The sequence below is a fragment of the Callionymus lyra genome, chromosome 16, assembly GCF_982586985.1.
Source record: "Callionymus lyra chromosome 16, fCalLyr1.hap1.1, whole genome shotgun sequence".
In the NCBI taxonomy this organism is placed as follows: domain Eukaryota; kingdom Metazoa; phylum Chordata; class Actinopteri; order Syngnathiformes; family Callionymidae; genus Callionymus; species Callionymus lyra.
The window spans coordinates 3,419,318-3,443,040 of NC_141833.1; the positions used below are offsets into that span (position 1 = coordinate 3,419,318).

Below are 23,723 nucleotides of genomic sequence, written 5' to 3' on the forward strand. Positions count from 1 at the left end.
TAATATTATTATTTTGGGTTGCCTAGCCTTTGGGTCAGGGTGACCCAGTTGTGGCCGAAAACAATTGTATTTGAAATGGTTTTTTTTAAATATCACACATTTTGTGTATATTTTAAAGTCATTGACAGAGATTATTTATTTATTGTTCAGCTAAAATGACATTATTCCATGATCGCTCTTAGAAATAATAATTACACAACAACAAAAGTAATAATAATAATACGTATTTATTATCATTGGTTAACATTTGGTTTAAACGTCATATTTTAGAATATTTTTAACCACCTAATAAATGAATAATATTCAAAATACAAGTAGATTTTTGCTCACACCAGGCCAATTTTACACCCTCAGGTGTGATTTTAAACATCTTAATACTGCCTGCTATACTTCTCTGTTATGCAAAATTCAATTCACCTGTGGACTCCTACAGCCCATTTAACAGCAGGGTAATCCTAGCTGCACCCTCTGTTCAGCATCATAAAGAGCAGGGAGAGTGCAACGCCAGTGGTGCAGAAGTGGCTATGTTGTGTTTACAGGCACCTCCCAATACTGCAGGGACTCAGTAGCGTATGCAGACTCGTAATGATGAGCACATTTTCAAATGAATATCACACAATAAACCGATTTTTCGATTTGGTCAAGGTGGGAGAGGAATGATGGAGGGATGTGAGAGGAGGATGGGGGGGAAAGTCACATTGCACAGTGGGTGAGCACCGTCACGGCTCATCGGTTCAGTGGTGGATGCTCTCTTTTAATCACCCTCTGGCAACAACATCAGTCCAGCTGCATTTAACAATCAATATGGTTTCAATTTGCCTGTTTTTCTAAACGTTCGCTCTCATGCAGTAGCCTCTGCATGCAATCTCACCTACAGCAAGTCATCAGGACACATCTCAGGCGTCTTCCCAAGGTACAGATAGCACGTCTTACCCAGTTAACGTCTATGAACGTCTAATTTTTGGTGCTTCCATGCGTTTCACCATTGCAGGAGAAAACTGTAATTCATTAATTTACCTCACATGATTTGATTTATCAAAGCCGAGAGATATTTTATTGAAATAAATTGTGTCTTATTAAGCTCCCTTTGAATCAATAAACTACACTTTTTGTTTTAATAATGCAGGACCACCACAAGACTACATGATTAACAGATTTTCCTTAAAGCTGTGATTGTATCACCTACACATTTTTAAGTAATGTTATTTAAATTTTGTTTAAGAAGTAGAAGTGAGTAGTAGAAGTTGCTATGGATAAAGAAGATATGCCAAACATACATGAAGCTTCATGAAGCAGTGTCGTCATTTTCCAAACTTTTTTGGGGGGGTTTAAAATAATGGGAGGTTTCATTGAACTAGGCACTCAAAACCAAAGATAACACATCGTCATCTAGTGATTTACAATGCTTTATGAAGCTTCAGTAGCCCATCACTACCAGGTAACCTCTGCCTTATTTTTCAAAACCCTTCTTTAAAAAAAATAATGCAGGAAACAATTAAATTAATTCTACAACAAACTGTTACTCAGGTGAATGTGTAGCACATATAGTGTTCCGTGCTTTGACAGTAATAATGAAACACTGTAATAAAGCGTTTCTGTGCTTCATCATAAACGGTGGCCCGGTAAGTGAAGCACCCCTTGTAAATAAGCTCCCCGGAATGCATTTCCAATTGCATGGCTGTGGTGGGAAAGTGGCTGTCATGTCTGCTGAGCACATAAAACCGCAATTTCTCTTCGGTGAGGTGCAACTCTGCACTCTCCCTCGGTTTAACTCCTGTTTCTCTCTTTAGCTCATCATATTTCAACAGCCACCGGAGGGTCAGGCTACTGATTTTATAGCGGATACCAAAGTCACCATTGCTCATCCACACCGCACTCCCAGATTTTCCCACTCCCTCTCTCCATCTCCCGCCCATCTGCTCCTTTCTCCGACTTCAGTGGCCTCCTAATTTAATTTTAGAAGAGAAATAAGCGCGGGTGTAGCAGGAGAGCTTTGATATTAATAGTGTTTCTGCAACAAAAGGATGAACTGCTGCTGCAGAATAACTTCGATAACTCTTACTGATTTCTCGTTTCTATGTTTTCTTGCACCCACCCACGTCGCTTTATCTTCCCTGCGCCTGCTGGACATTAGTTTCCGCTTTTTTTAATCAAATATGACTCCTGAGCCTGTTTCTTGCATTCATACAGCATGATTCACTGCTCAGTTCCCTCATCGCAAATAACATTCTCACCCTAATTGTTCATCCCTGAGGGATTCCTGTGGACATTTGTCTTTATATTGACTATATTTTGTATTTATTTCATCTTTATTCAAACCAGCAAATCAACTTTCAGCCGCAACAAGATGGATTTGTGTGTAGTAGTCATTGTGATTATAATTATTATTCTGCATGTCAAATATTGAAAATGAAATAATGAAACCAGGAGATTCTTTTTGGTTCCCGCTGTGCCAGATATTTGTTAGGCTACAGCTTTTGTTTGGTTATTTTGTTTAACTGGAAACAAAATTGAAAAATAAATTTGAAATCTGCGTTTTTATGGGAGCTATGAATATGTTTCTACAACCCAGAGACCATTGTCACTTTTTTAACATATTTCCTTTCCATACCCGTTTTTTGCTTCATGAAGCATCTCAGTCGTTTTTTATTTTATTTTATTATTAGACAACTATTTTTATGAAACACCTCTTAATTAAAAAGCCTAGAGTGTCATCTACTGAGGTCAGAAAATGTCAACACCGCCTCATGAAGCTTCATTAACACATCACTAGTACGGACATATTGAAGATGTGCATGTACTCGTCATTATAGCAATATAACAAGTATTAATGTAATTTGAGAACACGTTCCTTAAGCAACTTTTTTAATTGAAAATAAAAACCATCATATTCATCATCGGCACCAACTAATCTTCCTACTATTCATGCCATGAAATACATTTTTGACTTATCATTTGGAAAGGTTTTTTTTTTTTCTTTCTTGTCTACTTGTTCCATTAAAACACATTTCATTTTTCTTTTATTTAGTTCATCTATGGTTAATTGAGCATTAAAATGTTGTACTTCTACTATTATAAATACTGATTTGTTTGAAGGAAGAATAAAAAGATACAATCAGGTCTTACAAATTCCATCAATGGTGAATAAGAATCAAAAACCTTTATTGCCAGTATTTTAAACACGCATAGGATTTTTTTGTGGTGTCAGTACAGAATAAAAAAATGAAATAAGATGACACACAAAATAAGCAATAGAAAAACAGAAACATGCACCAAGGCAGCCATTCTGCGACGTCTAAAGTAATTAAAAGAATTTGTATTAATGAGTATTGTTTTGATTGTTTAAGCTTTGTGACCCTGGTCTGGAAAAGCGCTATGTAAATACAAGTTACATACTTACTAACTTACTTATTATAAAAAGGTACTTAAAAAGAAACATAGTTTCAAATGATTGTCCGACACATCATGTGGTAACATTTATTTAATGATAATAAGGAATTTGGGGGCATTTACACTGAATTTATCAGGTCTACTGAGCTGAAATCCAAACTGACATATTGACCAATTACTCATTAATATCAAGAATATTGTATATATTTTTTTGTGTTTTTTGGCACATGTTTTATTTTTGTCCATTTAAATGCCTAAGTGCTAATGCCAAGTGACCTTTTTTTTACTTGCACGTACAGCTGAGTTGACAGAGTTCAAAGTCATTTTTACCAGCAAAGACAGTTGACAGTGTCATCTGTCTGCTCAACTGTGTGTCTGTGCTGTGCGTAATGAAGCACTTGAACTATCTCTGTGTGTCTGCACCGGCAGCAGACTGGAAGTCCCAGTGATGGAAATGTTACACTGAACCTGGGTGATTGGCAGATGTCCAACTGCCCTGAGTGTCTGGAGTGATACATGGCATTTTTGTTTTAGTTATGTGATTAAGTTACATGACTCAAGCATAGAAAAAAAACAAAAAATGTGCCGGTGACCACATATGTTGTGTCTTTTCGAACCAGACATGCTGCAACCATGGTTAAAAGGTTAATTTTAAATAGGTATGTCTTAAGTATTACACTTGTATACATGTGTTCTTATATTTATCTGGATGCTATTTAGTGTGTGCAAAATAAGATCTTGGTAAATGTGTCTTTTAATGTCTTTCATTAAATAATGGAAACGGATGTTATTGGATATTTTGCATTTAAATCCTTTTGGTTCATTTTCATTTAGGCTTCCTGTCTAGTTTCAACTGCAGAGGAATTGCTAATAATGCATATATTTTTCATGTTATGCCCTTTTCTACCTTTTAGCAATATTAATACTCAAGATTGAGTTTGAAACTAGTCAGAACTGTGGCATGAGTGCACAACGTTTCACTTAATTTTTAGATTTTCCAATTCCAACTGTTCTTTAAATCAACCCATCCTTTTCCCTCTCCACACTCTCAGCCTTCAGCTCGGCCATCCATTCCCTCGACGGCGCGACTCAGCGTAGCGACTTCGTCGCCATCCTCAGGGAGTTTGGGAACCACTATGTGCAGGAGGCCGTGTACGGCTTCCAGGAGTCCTGTACCATCTGGTACCCCAACAAACAGGTTCAGAGACAGCTGTGGCTGGAATACCAGGATATCAGCAAAGGTAGGACTCGCATATTTTTTGCTTAAATGTGTTTTTAAATGTTATTAATGACCAGCCATTAGTGAGGTCAGCGCATGTGTGTCATGAAGTAAAAATCATTTTTCAACTGGAGCTGATTCTATGAGAATACTTTGGCTGTATAGTGATTGGATTAGATAAGTTTGTTATAATAATTCTTAACAAAACACATACAAATGGAAAACAACCCTTCAATACATGGATGAGGTGATGGATGACATGTTGTTCAAAAAGTAGTCTTTCTTTAGAAAAAACCCTTCTTTCTGCTTCCACACGTGTTTATTTCACACACCAACCAAATGTAAAGTAATCTGTGGGAAAATGGAAGTTCAGCAGCAGATGCATTTATATATGCTGCGGGGGATTTTAACCGAGGTTCTTCCAGCACATTCATTTTGCAACTAGAGATAATCAAACACTTGGCTTAATACGCACAAATAGCACAATCTCCCCTCCAGACATTTCTCACCCCCACACGGACGACTCTACCCAGCGCTCCACTAATAGCATTCAAGTATAGCGGTTTGTATGCAGAGGCCATTTGACATTCAGTTACTGTGGAATACATTTTACTGTGATGTACGCCTTTGTGTTTCTTCTCTTAACCTTAGACATGTCATTTGCAATAAACATGTGTTTAAATGTGCAGGGCGAGTTTAAACTGTTTAATATTTTTGGCTTCTGGCTTTCAGTTTGTTTAAATAATGGTTGTTTTATTCATGTATTTTCGGTAAATTCAACTTATACGTTTTTTTTGTAATCTTTATTTATTGTCAACTCCCAGATGCCATTAACATTTCTTAAGATACACTTAATATGTAACGTTGTATGAACTAGTGATGGGCTGTGAAGCCTCTGTATATAGTAATTGTTATTGAAAACTGCTTCATTAGCCGACTAGTACGAACAGATATGGACGATGCATTCGCTGACATTAAAGCAGTTTCTTTTATTTATTATTATATATTATGTAAATATATTTATTTATTTTAAAGTATTAATTATCAAGCGAGTAAGTATTACTAGTTAACCAAACAAGAAACATACATTAGTATCTGATTAATGTACATAATGTTATACTATGCACATGTTATATTAAACATGGCCAGCCATACGACAACATGTACTCATTTATTAGATTAAATATTATTTATTAGAAATTTTTTTTCTACCCTTCTATACTTAATTATAATAATAAAACTTTTTCTTTTTTGTATGTTAATATGTATTTTTGTTTATTTGTATTTGTTGTATTTGCGTATGTATTTGATAGTTTTTACATTTATTTATGGATGTTTGTGTGGATGGATGTGTTATTGCCTGAACCAAATTGCCTTCAGTTAACCAACACTAGTACAGGGATATAAGCTACACACAGAAACACATTTGCCTTTAGCTGGACTTCAACCAATATAATCAACTCTGATTTTTACTGCGGAATGTCGCTGAATACAATTCCCTAAAAAAATAGTTTTTCTCTAACTCAATACCATTTTCCAAATAATGATTTATTTTCTGACAAGCAAACTTAAGTAAAAAAAAAACGTATTCTCAGCATCTTTATGGTAAAATGCTGCTGACACTCCTAAAGCATTTGTATGAATTCCACCAAAACACAGTTATTAGTATCCACGTTTCTGCTCACTTAGCAGTTGTTGTGCGGTTTATTGCTGAGGCAACATTATAGATCTTAAATGCTGGAAATTGCGCTGGACTGCACTGTCTATTTTTAATAACTAGTCTGAATAATTAATCTGCATTGGTCGTGGGTGAGCCGGTGTGCATATAAACACTGTAGTTATGGTACACTTGAAATACTTACACAACTTTCGTCAAGACTCAGATGTGTAAATATACTGTATATATATATATATATATATATATATATATATATATATATATATGGACTTTATCTACAGACAAAGGTAAGAACAGAAATGGTTTTAATCTTAATACAAAAAAGAGTAAGAAAAATACTATAGAATATTTAAAAACTAGATTTTGGCCTTTAAAAAATGTTTTTCTCATGCCTATATTGACCCATGTATACCCTATACTTATCTTTTAATGAGTCGGTTCTTTCTGCGTAAATCTAGCCAATCACAGAAGGCTTCACGACATATTAACCAATCAGAAGCAAGAAAAAGCAGGTCTGTCTTTCCTGACAGAAATGCGTCTAACAACGTGAGATCAAGTCATCGTAATTTTAATACAAATAAAGCGCTGACATCATAATGCTGTCAAGCTAACTATCGCTCGGGATTCTTAACTCGCCAAATTCAAATCTGGAGAGTTCTCGCTTAACTTTACGGTAACTTCCGCTCAGTAGGAGGAAAATAATGTTCGGCTTTCTAATTAAGAGAATTGAATCAGTTGTGTCTTCCTTGTAATCCTTAATTATCACGCTCCTACTCTATACTGTTTAAAATCCACGTTTACTAATCCTTTTTTTTAATTATTCATCAGTTATTTCTTTTTTCTATATCTATTGATGATTTAAAACTAATTAAGATTCAGATTTTCAGCCAATTAAAAGGCTGCCCATTAATATGGTTGTTTAAAGATTTTGAATATAGAATTTTAGATAAATTGATAATTAAAACATTATATTTCCGCGATGACTCTTATCTCAATGTCACCAAAACAACAATCCTGCAAAGAACGTTTCTCACTTAGAATTGGATCGACCACTCTTATTATATCTAATTACTTTTTTTTAATTCAAAGGAAAGTATAGAGATGTATGCAGAATACATTTTTATACATTAAATTGAGCTGCTTTAATCACTTTTAATAGAGATTATTGTCTATCAAAATGAAATAATATATTATATATAGATAGCTGGAAACACCTGTCAATTCACACTTTTTATTATGATGATGGTGAGGCACTGCAGTTTAATTCAAGAACACAATAAATCTTGATTATATATAATAAAGCATTACCACAAATGCCACTCGCCAGAGTTCCTTGAATATTAAAAAAAAAATGCATACGATATTTTATTGTCATTTTTGCTCACGTGGCAAAGCCTTTATAAAATAATGCACAACATTTACTTTCTCGTAAAGTTATGTGGTTATGTTCTTGGTTTGTTTTAAATTATTGGTGATGACATCAAGTTAGGTTGATCACAATTTAATTTAGAATGAAAAGTCAACTAGCCTGTTGCCGTCCGCAAAACGGAGAAAGTTTTGTTTGTTGGTCATGTTGATATTTTCATTGGCTACGGCTTTTGAAATATTGGTGCTCCTCACTTTTTCTCGGTAGTATTACACGGATTTCTGACTAAAAGCAATCCAAAAATTGAGCCAAGTGTATAAAAGCACAAATCTCAAAAAGTATCCTTATTAATATTCTTGAATTATGGATTCCTCTCAGACATAAAGCGACCCTGAAATGATGCTCAAGCTCAAATAAAAACAAGAAAAAGAACAGCCTTTGGAAACCATTCATTGAGCATTTTAGAGAACATCTAATGTAAATATCGCTGTTTCAACAATCAAAACTCACCCTTGAAAAAGTTCTTTGGTGTCCCTACACCTTTAAGGTGAATGTAAGGGTACGGAAAATTGGAACCAAAAGACGAAGATTTTTTCAATACTACCAAAGCATTTTGGTGGTCCCTCAAAAGAACTGGAGTTTTATTCCCAGCCCTAGGTTTGTCAGAGAGTGGGAACACACCTTTATAGATGAATTAAAATAGGAGGATTTGGTCAAATGTTACATCCTGTAATTTGAATAAATTAATTAAATTTGAGGGGTGCATGGTGGCCTAACAAGGTTGCCGGTTTGCTTCCAGGTCGGGAGGGGAACCAACTTGTGACCTTTCTGTGTGGAGTTTGTGTGTTCTGCCCAGGTTTCATAGGTTTACTCCGGGTTTCCTTCCATGGTCTTAAAAACATACAGAGGTTGATTGGGAAGTTCTCCATAGGAATTAGTCTGTGTGTGAATAGTTGTTTATATTTGTGTGCCCTGTGACAGACTGGCATCCTTTCCAGGGTGTCCCCCACCTCTAGCCTGAAGAAGCTGGGATAGATTCCAGCCCCCCACAACCCCCATAAAATGAATGAATGAATGAATGAATGAATACTAATGTGTTCTTGAGTGAAGCCGGACGTTGCTTATCCTGGCAGACTATCCTTTTCCTGTTTTATGCTATGGTGTGTTAGGGTGGGAATGTGTCCAGGAGGAGTGTCGACAGGTTGATCAGAAGGGCTGGCTCTGTGGTTGGCATGAAGCTGGACTCACTGGTGACAGTTGCAGAGAAGAGATCTCTGGACAAACTACTGTCCATCATGGATGATGACAGTCATCCTCTGAACACTGTCATCAGTGAGCAGAGAAGCAGATGGAGCACGAATGCTCCTACCCAGAACAGTAATATACAACAGTAATATACCTATTAGTTCTATGTTCTTATTTTAATCTATGTTTTTTATACACTTGCACTTAGTTATTTTGTTTGCACTTGTTCTCGTTCTGTTTTTATGAAACTTGCTGTGAACTGGAACTTAATTTCCTGAAGGAGATCTCCAGAGGGATTATTAAAGTCTATCTGATTTCTGTTAAGTTTATGTATTTTTGGTTTGGAGCTTGAGGGGAAAATTGAATTTTGATACAGTGGTTAGTTTAGTCTGATTATCATGTTCTCAACTCTGGAGTTAGAGTTCAAAGATACGAGAATATTCTAAAGACATTTCGAGGCAGCAAAAGTTTGGTGCTATTTGTGACTGTAAAGAACCTAATGGCCTGGAGTTAGGTTGGATGTTGACTGTCTTACAAATCTGCCAAAGTCAGTTTGAAACTTATTTTGTATTTCAGGATTATGGCTTCAGACATTAAGTTTATTCAACTATGTTACTTAAATAATATACAGTTTTCTGAAGTCATTGTTGAGTAGGTTTATTGTTACCGAGGGTTTTATTGCTCAAAGTTCAGAACTGGTTTCCAGACAAGCCAGAAGCCAGTGAAGTGAAGATTCAGTCATACAGCTACATTTTGAGCAGCCATCATCTCTATATAATATAAAGTCTGACTTACTTCATCACTTGTTGAAAAATCTTTTTTGACTTATTTCTTATTTTGCATCTAGGCAGTAAAGCGAATGATGCATGTTGCTTTCCATCTCACATCCCATTATTCTCTGAGGAACAGCCGGCCCACACATTAAAAGCTTATCACTGGAGGCGAGGCTGTTTCCTGTCTATGAGTGAGAAACTTTATTTCTGAAAAACAGCTAGAGTAACACAATTGTCTCTCCAATAAAATGTGCACATCATCACATTAGAATCAATTCCAAAAATATGACTTCTCGTGGAGATATTCAAGTTGCTGTCAGGTGCATATTTTTGTAGTTTACTTTTTCAAATATCAAATTATGTCGCCTCTTCTTTGTGCATCTATTTTTTAAGTGGAAAAAAGCATCATGCAATTTTTCCATCTGTTTCACGGCAGTGCTGCTGGGAAGCATTAGCCGTGGAGATTACTACATCATTGAAGTTAGAATGGCGTTTAGATGAAGCTGTTATGAAAGAAAACTCTTCAAAAGCACTCAAGTCAACACTCAATTGCTGTTTTTTTATATTTGATAACACATAATGACTCTCTGTCAGCCATCCATTTTTGTTAGCAACACTCGTCTAAAACAGTCAAAAGCTACCGCTCCAGTCGTTTCATCACGTAGGCGCAACGCTCCTCGCCATCTTGGCCTTGACTAGCTCTCTTCTCTGCTCCCAGCCGTTTTATCCGAGGACTCCCCTGCTGAGCCACACCGCTCACTCCCAGTTACCTTTGTGTAGACAGATGGCATTAGATGACTAAGCCCCCCCCCACCATCACCACCACCTACCCATCCACTGATTCTCCATGTTAGGTGCATCACTCTTCATTTTTACTGTCATCTGACAGAAGCACCATTTGAAGTTTCTGCCAAACAATCCAAATCCTACAAAAAAAAAATAGAAGAACAACAACGTGAAACATCACTCTTAGAAATGTATCTGTAATGCAGCAAAAAAGCAATTTTATTCGTCCAGGTTGGAACTGAACGGCCACACATCATTTTAGAAGTACTGCTGGCATTGTAAGTGGATACTTGAAGGTTCTTGACATCACATTTACATGTTCGTCTTCCGCCTCTCACAATTTCTTTGGTCGCATCGATGTCTTATGCAGACACGCAACTCTTCATTTCCTCTTCAGGATGCCATGTCCTTCTTTGACACAAGCATGTTCTTCTCTTCTTTTCTCCTCTTTAAGTGACCAGGCTGACCTTGAGCAACACTGTTGAAGCAAAGTGATAGCTATCTTGTGCAAAAAAGACAAACAACACAAATATTGAAATCCGGTGTTTCAAGGCCTCAGCCATTTTCTGTCCGTTCAGTTATATCTGTAAATTCTCCGACTCCTTCAATTTAAATAATGAACATTTTTTCTTTTCGACTGACAATGAAATGACGTCCGATTCTTAAAATGAGAATTTTTGATATGCATTAGACTTGTTTTAAAATAAAACATTTAAATAAAAATGTGTTTTGTTTTAGTTTCAAAATATCAAAATATTCTCTATTTGTAAACTGATCTACTGTGTACAAGTTATTAAGCTTCATGAAACAGTGTCATATAAAAAGGTTTTATTAAAATAGTTTCTTAAAGTCAAACATCATACTGCAAAGAGTGCCATCTAGTGGAAAATACCACAATGCCTAAGGAAGCTTCAACAGCACTAGCTCACTCAGCAATTTTTAGCCTGAACTTTTTTGCACATCAAACAGATATAGAAAGAAAAAAACAGCCGAAACATTTCTGTGTATAATTTAAAATATTATTGTGGCAGACAGTGTTTTACTCCTTGAAGACTTCTTTGTCTGAAGAAAAAGGCAAAAAAAAAAACACCTGGTGCAGGATAATCTATAGGAGTAGCTTTCATTGGCGCAGATTTGAAATCAGAGTCATCTTTCTTAATCTCTCGTTGGCGTCTTACTAACGTCCTGGCCTTTTGGAGGGAATAATGAGCTCGCCTGAGAGTTCCATGATGCACATCCTTGCCCTTTGCTCTAAATAGAAGATATACCCGACTGATCCTTCTCTTTTTCTGTCCTCAGAGAGAGGCCTGACACTTTTTTTTTTCATAAATTTTCTTTACAGTGGTGTTTCTGTGTTTGAAAAATCTGTGATGCAACCTCACGTTTAATGCAATTACAGTAGAACAAGAGCTCCAGCGAGTGCTTTTTCCACTCTTGCAAACGGTTGCCATGATGTGATGTAAAGTTGGATTTCTAATTCTGATTTCAAGACATTGCAGATAGCAGAGTTTACTGATGACGCAAACGTGCAGAAAATTCACAATACAATCAATGGTACATAACAGTTACTTACTCCATCTCATTTGGAAAAACCCTCTCGTATGATAGGTAAAACGTCTTCCTAGAACTCTGCATTCCAGTTGATATTCGGACCACCTGTATGACAAGAAATCATAAGAGGTGGCCTATACTGTTCTATTTTTAGTTAATAAACCTACCGAGAAAACTCGTGTTGTACAAATGTATTTGTCAATTGCTAATAACAAAGCAAACATTTTATTCTCTGTGACATTTGGCAAAACTCCACCGCAAAAACTCCCCTAGTGGCCAAACATCACTGCTCATGTTGGCCAAATAAGGCCCAATCATTTGTATTAATGGAGCCGCTCATATGGACAGTTATCAATATTTTATTTCTAAACAGATCAATCCATAATATACTTTGTGGGTGTAACTTATACAATATAAAATATTTACACCCGTTGTTGTTGGACAGTTCTTTCTGGATAGGAGCTGAAGTATTGTTGGACACTGGAATCCTTTTTTAAATTATAATCAGTTAAAGTAACATAGAAAGTTCTAAAGCACTTTGTGACCCTGGTCTAGAAAAGCGGTTTAAAAATAACGTTTACTTTACTTTGCTTTAGTTACTTTACGACAATGTCCAAGGCAAGTGTTGACCAGCGTCGACTTTTAATAATAACATGCTGAATACAAAATTAAATCAGAATAATTCAGACTTAAACACATACACACGCAGGCACGCCACAAATCTTCATATCTTTGAAGGTTTTATAGACATAGCTCATTAATGTGACCAGTCAGTGGGTAAATGTGTGTGTCTGAGCATGATGCCGTGTCTGTGTGATTAATAGCACATTGTTCCCCACAGTCACTTGTGATCTGCATGTTCTGTTGTGCGACACACGACCTCCATCACCACGCCAGAAATCTGGCTCAAGCAGCGAGACGCTCTGTGAGGCTTAGTTTCCAAGTTGATCTTGCCAAATTAAATGAAGCCTTCTGTATTCCCGTTCTTACAGAGTTTTAAATAAATATGAATCAAATTAGTAGTTAGTGTTGATTGACTCAAATAAATCCTCCTTTTCTTCTCCAGTCAATAGTTTTGTTTACTTGTATTGTAAGACAAAAACAAAATAGACTCACATTTATTTCATCCCAGTGTGTCAATGACAGATTAAGTGGTTATTACTTTTATCAAATAAAAAAAACTAAAATAAATGTGAAAATGCCGTGCATATTTGTCTTCATGTCATTATGTACTGCATCCTTCGTGCTGCACCACACTCACATACTTTTCTGACGCTCCAGACTTGCTATTGCATGAGCACATCTGCTCTCGAACATCATAACTTTGTGGAGATCAGCAAATACTCAGTGCAGTCCCCTTTGACCCCCGGTGTGCTCCTCTGACACCTCCTCGGGGCCAAATTCAAATCTGTGGTGATAATTCTTGGCACGACACAGTATTGTTGCTCACTGATAATGACCTCTCCTCATCAACTTGATCTGTATGTAGTGATCACATCTCCCTTGTTCTTAAAAATCGGCCTTAAAATTTTCTTCTTCCAACCATCCTTTTCCTCTTCAAGATTGTGTTGAACAGTCTGGTCAAAATATCCAAACGCTCTCCTTGTAAGTACACCCACATCTCAAAGGAGATGTTGTCTGGACCAACTGACTTCCCACTCTTCAACCTCTGAAGAGCTGCCCTCACTTATTGCATGGTAACTCAACTTACAACTACATCTTTCTCTTGTTCCTTTCACTCCCTGACACATCCTTTCCTGCTCACGTATCACGCTCTCAGCCTCAGTCTTGGTTTCCACTGAGAGACGAAGCACCGCTTTGTCTCGTCGTGTTATAAACACCCTATTTATTAGCGTGGAAGTGCAATGCCGCAACACCATGAACGCTTTCACTTCAGTAGAAACCCTGTTGTGTTACTGCTTACGTACCCAACACTTCCTCATCTCTCCTCTGTCTTTCTTCTCTCATTAATACCTCCTTTAATTTGATCACCTTACCTAGTTTGCGCAAGAGTTTATCCTTCTCTATTAGTTTAGGCTCAAGCTATAGTCAGTATGAGTGCATTCTGCTTGTGATGGCTTCAGTTGACAAGTTCATCTTCACCTCCATTATACTCTTCCATTAACAATATGACGACTCTAATTCTCTTAGAGCCAACATGACCCTCTCACCCATTAGACACGTTCCAGCTCCATAATAAAAAAAAATCGATGCTTTTAAAAGCGTTATGTTTACTAAAGCCAGGGGTCTCCAAATGTTTTCCGAGCTCCACATCATATTTGATCAGTTGGAAGTTAAAAACAATTGTCCCTGTTTCATCAACCTATTCAACTCATTTATGAATTATCATTGACACTTAGCATGGCTTTAGTTTGTGTTCTTTTCCATTTGACATGTGTGTGATATAAAAAAAATGTTTTTTTTGTTTTTTTTAATGTCTCTGGTTGAATTATACAGTTTTAAATTATCCTCTGGGCCACATAAAATCAGCTCAAGGGCCACAAATGGCTGTCTCAGGTGTGTCACTCGGATGGATGTGACAATGGCCTGACACTGGCACTTCTGATGTTGCTCACAGTGGTCCGAGGGACCATTTAGGGAGTTGGTGTGTTTGCTCAAAAGCATAAACATTTTAAGGGATCATTGGCAGTAACCATTATTTTCAATAGTATAAATGTCTTTCATGCTAATCCTATTGTTATCTTTGGTTACTCTGGGTCAACAGTTTGGGGTTGTGACAGCACGTGCATGTGACTGATTTTTGAAGAAGTGACTGTTCATCTTCAAACTGTTTGTATCCTCACAAAGCTGATACTTTTGGACTGGCCTTCGGAAAAATATGTTACTTTCTTTGGAAGCACTTGCAGAATAATTTGATTCTCTAAAGGTTTAGTTAAAAAAGGTTGTTAAGTTCCATTGTACTTCAAAGCTACCTGAAATCAAAAGAGCAAGCTCATTAGATTTTGAAATGCCAAACTGAATTGGAAATACCGAAATTCCTGAAAAAAATGCATTAAGCTATGAATGGATTATATATCATTGATCAATTAAACTTTATCAATCTTTATAATTCTACTGTGGCTGCTTTAGTTACATCACCTTGTAGTAATAAATACATTTACATAAATATTTATAAAGGTTGAAACAGGCGACTATTCTAGGCTGGAACAGCTGATTTTAAGGATCTAAAGAAGAGCAGGCCTCTGGATTTAAATGGCACTTCATATTGGCTGATTGTTTTAAAAGGTGATTTGATAATTTAAAAACTATTTTGCAATAATGTAAGCAAAGCTGAACTGACGCTCCTTGGAGGTAATAACTGGAGGATCATTTTGTCTGTGTTTTATTATATCTCACAGTGAAAATAGGAGTACATATCTCGGACTCAGCCTAGGTCCAGCTTTGATTGGAAGTATGAAAAAGAGCCAATAGGAATCAATGAATCAGCCAGCTGTCAATTAGAGCGGTTGCTTTGGTGTTTCGAGGCCCACTGGAGTTAAATAATGAGTTGCATCGGCCCCCAGTGTGCGATGGCTGTTTGCCAGGTAATAGTCTCATACAAAATTGTTGATTCCAAAATGAAACTCTCTTCATCCATGATGTCAAGTATGCGAAGGAGACTCTCTTCACGGGGGGATGTGTTATCAAGAAATATCTATGTTCGAGCATTCATAGCAATTCAATACCTGCCAAAAGTGATGCATTTACTTTATTTTTATAGATTTAGATGTAAAGACCCGAACCCATTGTGAGCCCTTTGATTGATTTGTATTATTTGTATTTGCCACACAACAATTGAATAAGAGTCTCTTGTTTCAGAAACTCACACCATTAAGGTCAAGAAGTTCCTGCTTCATCTAATAGTACCATAAACAACACTCTCAAAGTAGCAACTTCACTATGAAAAATAACTGTCCTGTGATTAATGCATAAAAGCTTTTTCATTTATATGGCATTTTTGTACTTTTTCAATTATATATATATATATCGTTGATTACATTTCTTGAAAAATATTGAATATCGCAGATATTTTTTGTCATTGTGACTCAAATATATTGCTAGAGTAACAGTATCGAAGTGTAGTTACTTGAATCCCTTTAGATATATTAACTGCCAATTCAAAATGTTTGTAAAGATGTCAATGTTGCACATTCTCAATAGTAAATTAAACAAATGGAAATGATATGACTTAAACAATGTATCTTACTCTATGGAAACTTTTTGCCAATTTTTGACGGAACATTTGAACCTTTTCCTGATTGCTTTGTTGTCGCCAAATCCATTTTTTGTCCTCTAAGTTAAAAAAAAAGACATCTGACACTGGCCAGCGACATTTAAGACGAGCCTTCCGGCAATAACAGAGCACGGGATTGAAAAGGTGAAAGAGGTGAAGGCAAAAATTGGGAGTCCGTTGACAACATACGAACAGGAGAAGGTGGATGAATAAAGTACAGACGATCCCCAAAAATGGAGCAAAGGTTGGTGATGACAACATGAGAAGGGTGGATGAGAGAAGCAGAGGAGGTGAGAGGAGCGGTTTTTAACAAGCCTAGAATGGACATGACAAGAAAGGAGGAGGAGGCAGAAGCTGCTGTGAGACTGAGGCAGAAGTGAAGATCAGAGGAGGTGTGGGAGGAAGTGCACTGAAAGATGTCATACGCCTCTCTGAGGAGGAGACAGGGTGATAAATGCAAGTTCAGATTCCAGACAATTACAGGTAGACGTGCAGCAGATGTTTTCTAGCCTGAAAGCATGTTTTCTGCAACTATGTCTTCACCTTCTACTCTCTTTTGTTTCCAAACGTGTGAAACATGCATGCAATTATTATTTTTACGCATAGCAGCTGCAGCAGTGCTTATGTGAGCATTTATGATGTGGGTGCGTGAGGGGAAATATACTCTGCAGCTTTAGAGATAGCAAAGTGTCTGCAACTCTACAAGTCTAACGAAGTGGAACTGCCTCTGCAGCTCAAGTTGAAGTTGGAGATGAGAAACAGATTGTCCGACCGCTTCGCCACAAATCTGGTTGATTTCAGGCCTCGTCGACACAATCACAGATAACCTGGCTCCCCAGAACTGGCAGAGCCCGGGATTCAGTTTACTTGTAACAAGATTACAGAAATCTCATTACGGCGAGCGTACTGGAAAATAAAGCAAGACATAGCAGCACATTTCAGCAGGCGTGAGATCGTTGGAATAGCTTACAAGGAATGCAGTACAACAAATTTGGGGAACCGATTTAGGGTAAGACTGAATTGTGTTCTTGCATTCGTGTTTATTTTCTCTGTATAGTCAATCGGACAAAGACAAGAAATTATGTGCGTTTTTATATGTGTGTGGAACCTATATGATGAGATATAAACAAAACTTTTGTTGTGGGTGCTCACACCCAAGACTGTAAAGGAATGTTTTTAAGAATTACTTGTGTTAATTTGTATTTCAAAACAGAGTAAATGTAGTGTGAAGATGTATTGGACCTGAAAAGAAATGATGTGCTGATAAAGCTTCATGAAGTATAGTCTTTTATTTAGCCACCACTAGATGGCATTCTTTGCTGATGTTCTATTACACCCATCATTTTAAGGCAAGAGCGCCAATTACTGAAAGTGCTTCACAAAGATTCATCAGTAGTTTTATAGTGTACACGTTTAAGGAATTCTACTGACTAAAGCAGAGATCTCGGGATTCTCAGAAACTTTCAGCAATAAAATAGTACATTTGTACTCAGATTTAATTATATATTCATGATCTGCAATTATTGGAGCACCTCAAAAGGATATAACCATTGGTTGTCATTTATTCAACTTGACAAAAACATCTGAATAGCACTTTGTATTTGTCACAAATTCATGATTTTAAAAAGAATAGACCAATCTTGAACATGTGGTAAGTGAGCCAAAAAACCAAATCACTATCGATAGTGTTCCTTTTTTGCAGCAAGTTTTAACAAAAGGTGTTATTGTCCACAATATAAAGCCTTTTTTTCATTCATTATTTTGAATAGGTCCCTTTACTTCCAAAAAGAGTAAAATCTTAAGTTTCTATTAATGTTTTATATGCTGCGTGAACATGAGTTGGTGTCTCGCACCTACACAGACACTCGCGTCAAATGCCAAGAGACAGAGACAAAGCTGAAGTCCCTTCACCTCTAAATGAGCTCTGAAACACACCACTCCTCTGAGTACTAAGCTGCTTGCCGCTTATGATCTATTATACATCGCAGCACTTCTTATGTTATTTTCCAATCATGCCCAGCAAGATCTTTTTTCTTTTCCGTTGAGCCACTTGAACATCCTCTTGTCTCTCGCAGAAATCTAATTCCACACTCAGCCAGTCAAGGTCAAGTCACAGCTGAAATCTTAACATTTATATTCTTCTTGTCTGCGAGGCTCGAGGTATGAAAGATGTGAGAAGTGAAGCATACGTGGTCAGGACGGTTCAAATGTACCTGCATCTAACGTCTTAATTCATGGGATATTTTGTTAAATAGTTTACATTCATATTGAGACACCAAAGAGTAGCGCTGGGCTAATGAAGCCTTGGGATTTTTTGGGATTTTTTTTAATAACTTTCTGAGTTCAGAAGATGGCATTCTTTGTTTAGTAAAATAATGAGAACTTTTGATAAAATAGTTGCTCAGAGTGACACTGCGTGCCATCTAGTGGGATCTGAAAATCCAAACAATGCTTCTGCCCATCACTACCAAAGACCCAAATAGCTGTCCAGTCTGTTTTGCATAACATGGGCCCTTAGGGGATAAGAAGTATTCATTAGAAAATGCTTTTCCCTTCCAAGAAATTATTTAAAAGAACAAATAAATCATTGAGTAATGCAACAAAACTTACACTTAAAGGGCAACTAAACCCAACTCTCCTGACTTACTCACTTTTCCAATTTTGAAGTATTCCTCTCTAAGATGCATTAAGTCCCTCATTATGACGATGTTTTGAAGTTATTATTTTATTAAGTTCTCTCGAATCTCACCGAACAAGAGGTTACGAGAGCGAAGTCCATTACTATGTAATAATGTGCTTCACTTGACCAATCACAGCAGAGTGTGTGTGGTTATGGTAAACACAGTTTAATCTCCAGAAAGATTAAGTGTTTTCAGTGGGCTGGGCTTGTGAACATTTTCTAAAGTAAATAATTCAATTAAAAGAGAGTTTTGTATAAACAGACATATACTGATAATTGCAATATAGGTCCAAGATCAATTTAATTAAATTAGATGCTTTAGCTTTTCAATTCCCCAACACGCAGTTCTAAAAGGCTAAATGTCCACAAAAAGAGGATCCTTTCTTCTTTTATATCTGAAACGCCTTCACCTCTAATCAGTTATTTTAAGACACTGTAAGACATCCTGTGTCAAGTGTTGCAATTTCCACTGAGGTTCCTGGCTGTTAAAGGAAATATAATCTGACACAGATTCATGTAATTAATGTTTCCCACTTAATTATTTAGCAGCCGGAAAACAAGCTATTTGACATTCATTATGTAGGGTAATGGATGCCACCTGATATTTTCTTTCAAGAAGGTGGGTAGCTCTCTGATAGGATGTCAGCTAGGAGTTGGTTAAATTCCCCACATCCTTGAGATTTAGGGAACTTGATATTTCACCAGGTATCACTTATTTTTGCTTGTTTACCAATGAGTAACATTTATCAGCAATAAACACATCAGCATGTTCAACTGGTTGTGAACTGTTTGAACTTCACATGTATCATTATATCAACTGGAATAGCACTGACAACGCATACCTCCACCAAGGAGCTACATTTTCACTTTTCCTGTATGGCTTTGAGCAATTTTTAATGAAACCTCCCATCATTTTTTAAGTCAAGAGCGCCATCTATTGAGCCCGGAAAATACAACTGCTTCATGAAGCTCCATCAACCCTTTACTACAAATTTTAAAGATCTTCTTTAAATAAAGGTCCTTTAGAACAGTTTACTGTGGGACATTATATTCACAGATCGACCTTCATACAAAACATTTTTCCACTACTTTACAGGTTTATTTTTGGAGTAAAATTGACTTAAACAAGCATTTTGATGTGTCAAGAGACTGATAATACGTCCAAATACCAACTTTAAAAAAACAAACAAAACAAGAACCTTTAAGACGGTAATTACCAATAGAAATAGAAATTCTGTTAAAAAAAATATCTTTCTGTGCAGCCCAGTAACAAATGTCTCACGGGGACCGGTACCGGTTTCAAAAACACGTCAAAATGTTTTTTCTTAAACTATTATAAAAATATTATATAAAACGCTTTCATTCAAAAGTACATTTGGACAACAAAACAAGTCAGTCAGGTAGAGGGAGCTCATGTTATTTTATTTATTATTTATTTAAATTAGATATTAGAAACCTATTTTCTCGGGGTTGTGTGTATACTCTAGGACTGTGTGTGTTCTTCTGAAGGCATGTTCTCTATTCACAAGTTCCGCTGTGTGCCTGATTTAATGAGGACGGATGATAGAAAATAAAAAATAAATCTTCCCCTGTGGAGAGGCAGGATGTGTGGAGCGAAAGCGTGAGGTAGAAAAGGGGGAGTGATCAAGGACATTTTGAGAAATCTATAAAGTCAGCAGGGACATCTTGGTGATAAATCTATCAGTGTCCCCAGTGTGTTCTCAAACATCTTCACCCAGCAGAATCTCTGTGTCTGAAATATGCTACTTTTGGTCCATTTTAATTTAAGCTCGTCTTCATTTGTGGCGCTGTGTTTCTTTATGTGTGAACTGGGCTTCTACTGAAATAATTTTTAACACTGACCAGAGTGTTCATCATTTATTTTAAGAAGTCATAAGATATGTGCAAGAAGGTGGACACAGTTTGTAACATCTTGTGAAATGTCGTAGCAAGGAAAATTCTCAGAATCTCAGGAAGAGAAACAGGTTCCACATAAAATGCATTTCCTTAAAAAGAAAGAGTTGATGTGTACCGTTCTGGCTCAAGCTCACGAGGAAACTAAGTGTGTGAAGCTGCATAGTTGATACCAAGGCGCTGTTTGAAGTTTGCGAACACTGTCCCTCTGCGTCGTCTGTCAGTCCATCACAACAGAAGTAGAACGCTCCCTCCATGCTTTAAACTCTCGCCGTTTCAAAAAGAATCACAACAATGCATGCCAAAGTGGGAAGGAATTTAATTGTGTTTCTTGTTTGATTTTTAAAGTTCACAAGAGCTTTATAGCCGAGTTCCCATCGTGCTATCCCAAGTGACAAATTACTGGCAAGCGGATTTGGCCGAGCCTGCCAGCAGATATCTGGTAAACACTGCCTGACATGAGTGTTGCTTTTATTCACTTCAAACAAAAGATAAATTGCTTCATATTCAATTGAGTGGAATTTACATTCAACAAACAGCTCTGGCATTTACTTTGACACAAACAAAACATTTCGGATGGCATCCTACGTTTTTGTGGGTATGAAAGGGTCAGGGGGAGTTTACCATTAAAGCAACAGCATAGAGAAACATATATTCTTTGACAAATTACTCAGAAAGTAGAATATTTTTTCCCCAAATGGTGAATTTATCTTGATTAATCGTATTAGATGTTATTAGTATGCTCTAGTGATTTGCTGATTACACATGTAAGTTTCAAATCCCCACTAAATGACACGTTTTGTTGTAATTTCATTGACTTTGAGAAACTTTTTTCAAGCGCCATCTACTGGAAAAATTACGAAGCTTCATCAGCCCATGACTATTTTTTGCCACAAGAAACAGTCATGATAAAAACAAACACATTTAAGCTATTGGACATCTTGAAGTTTGATCATAATCTTCAAGGCAACTGAAAAGTTTTGGTATTCTTTGATATCCAAAGTATATTAATTGAAGCGTCTGACTGGATTAATTGCGATAATTTAGATAAATGTATGCCTATTTGTAGCAGGAATTGCAGCCTCCAGTGCTCACTTTTGCCTCACCACGCCAAATTTTTGAGGAACATGACCCACTGCTCGCAACATTCTAACTTTCCACCATTTAGTGATGAAACAGACGGCCTTGCACAGCGAGATGTCAAAAATAGCTTTGAGAATTAATTAAAATGGTGCTCCTATTACAAGGGTGGTTTCGGGGCGTTGCATGGCATTCAAATTGCCTGAAGAAGAGAACCTCCATCTGCCTTAAGTCGCTTAGAAAGAGAAGCTTTTTAATGTGACGAAATGATTGAATAGGTGGTTTGATCCCTCCAGATTTGTTGACTGGATTTGTGCAGTGAAGTGAAAATGAAATACCGAAAAAATACACTGTTTTTGTTATTCCTGGATCTTCACATTCATATGTGATCAGTTAAGATCCCTACAGTAAGATTACCTGGATCTCCCTGTGAAGGAAGTGTCTATATTAGATGGTTGGATAGACGAACAGAAAGATAGATAGCAGAATGGATAGTATTCTGTGAGTCCTTTCAAGTAGTTTATCAGTCCAGAAAGAAATATGACTTGTGCACGTGCATTTTCACTCTTTCCCACCCATTTAAAAAACAGAATTACCATTTCAAAAGTGAGCCTCCATACTGACCTGCGATATCTGAGTTTTCGCCGATATTGCATATATGGCAGATGGAATAACAAAGGCAGGATAAGAGTAGTTTGTTGATATTCAGCAGGATCTAAGGTAGTGCCGTCGTCCCGGGGTCATGCTTGTGTGGAAAATATTGGTATTCTGGAAACAGGTGCTAGAGTGTTGAAGCATAGATGCAGCAATTTTATGGAAACAGAGGGAATTTAATTAGCTTGTTAGCCAAAGAAATCTCCATGAAAGCAGACAGAGGAGTTGTTCCGGCGTATAATCACAGTGAGGGGGAAGCACGAACAAAACAAAAAAGTAGATGGAGACTTCAAGCTCTTTATTTTAATCTGGTGTGTGCTTGTAATCTAACGAGTGTCCCTCCTATTAATCCTATTATGTGCTCGTCCTAATAAGTTTAGAATATATGCTTCATACTTTTCAGCCGCGGTTTTCGAAATTTTAGTCTTGTGACGAAACGTCTAATTAAAATTAATTGAACTGAAGAATAAAGTCTGCGTTGCAAACCCACACATCCGTAGCAGATTTCATATTTTGATTTTGTGATCACAAAAAGGGCAAAGCTTGATCTAACTGTTCCTGCAAATATCAAGCGCTCGTCTCATTCATTCAAAATTTTAATTAATGAACTGAATCATGCGGGTGTTTTCGTTTGGTTTAGTGAGAATAAAAAACAAATATTAATCATAAGGTCACTAAAAGGCTAAAATATAAAAGCAGAGTTAAATCTCTAAAATAGAGATGCATGATGTTGGATATTTTCTATGTTGGGTTTAGGTCTTGGAAACTTCTAAAGCTTCATGATGCCTTGTACTTACTTCCAGACTCCACTAGATGGCTCTTTTTGCTCTTTGGCTTTCTTCAACTATTCTACCAAAGCCTCCCATCATTTTAAATCCAAGAGCTGACCTCAGAAAATGATGACACTGTTTCAGGAAACCTTATCACTCAACAAGTACCATTTCGGCCCGCCCAAATACTTGGGTCCGGGTACATGTTGCTGCATGTTGAGTAAATTAAATTTGAACTTTACATTTTCAGAATACTTTGTACCACACGAAACATTTAATACAATTCTTCAATTGGATAATTTTCCAAGCATCCGTTCCTTTTGTCACTTCCTGACTTAAGCCCAACATATCCGGGATACCTGTGACATTTGCTAATACGCATC

General features: G+C 36.8%; 1 protein-coding gene across 7 annotated transcripts in view; it reads left to right on the forward strand.

Moving 5' to 3' along the window:
* astn1 (astrotactin 1) overlaps positions 1-23,723 on the forward strand; it is a 267,228-nt gene that overhangs the window by 136,476 nt on the left and 107,029 nt on the right. For all 7 annotated transcript variants that reach the window (XM_087811062.1, XM_087811065.1, XM_087811063.1 and 4 more), the window contains one exon: positions 4,443-4,631. In XM_087811062.1, coding sequence (XP_087667188.1) covers positions 4,443-4,631 — 189 coding nt within the window. The remainder of the gene's footprint in view (positions 1-4,442; positions 4,632-23,723) is intronic.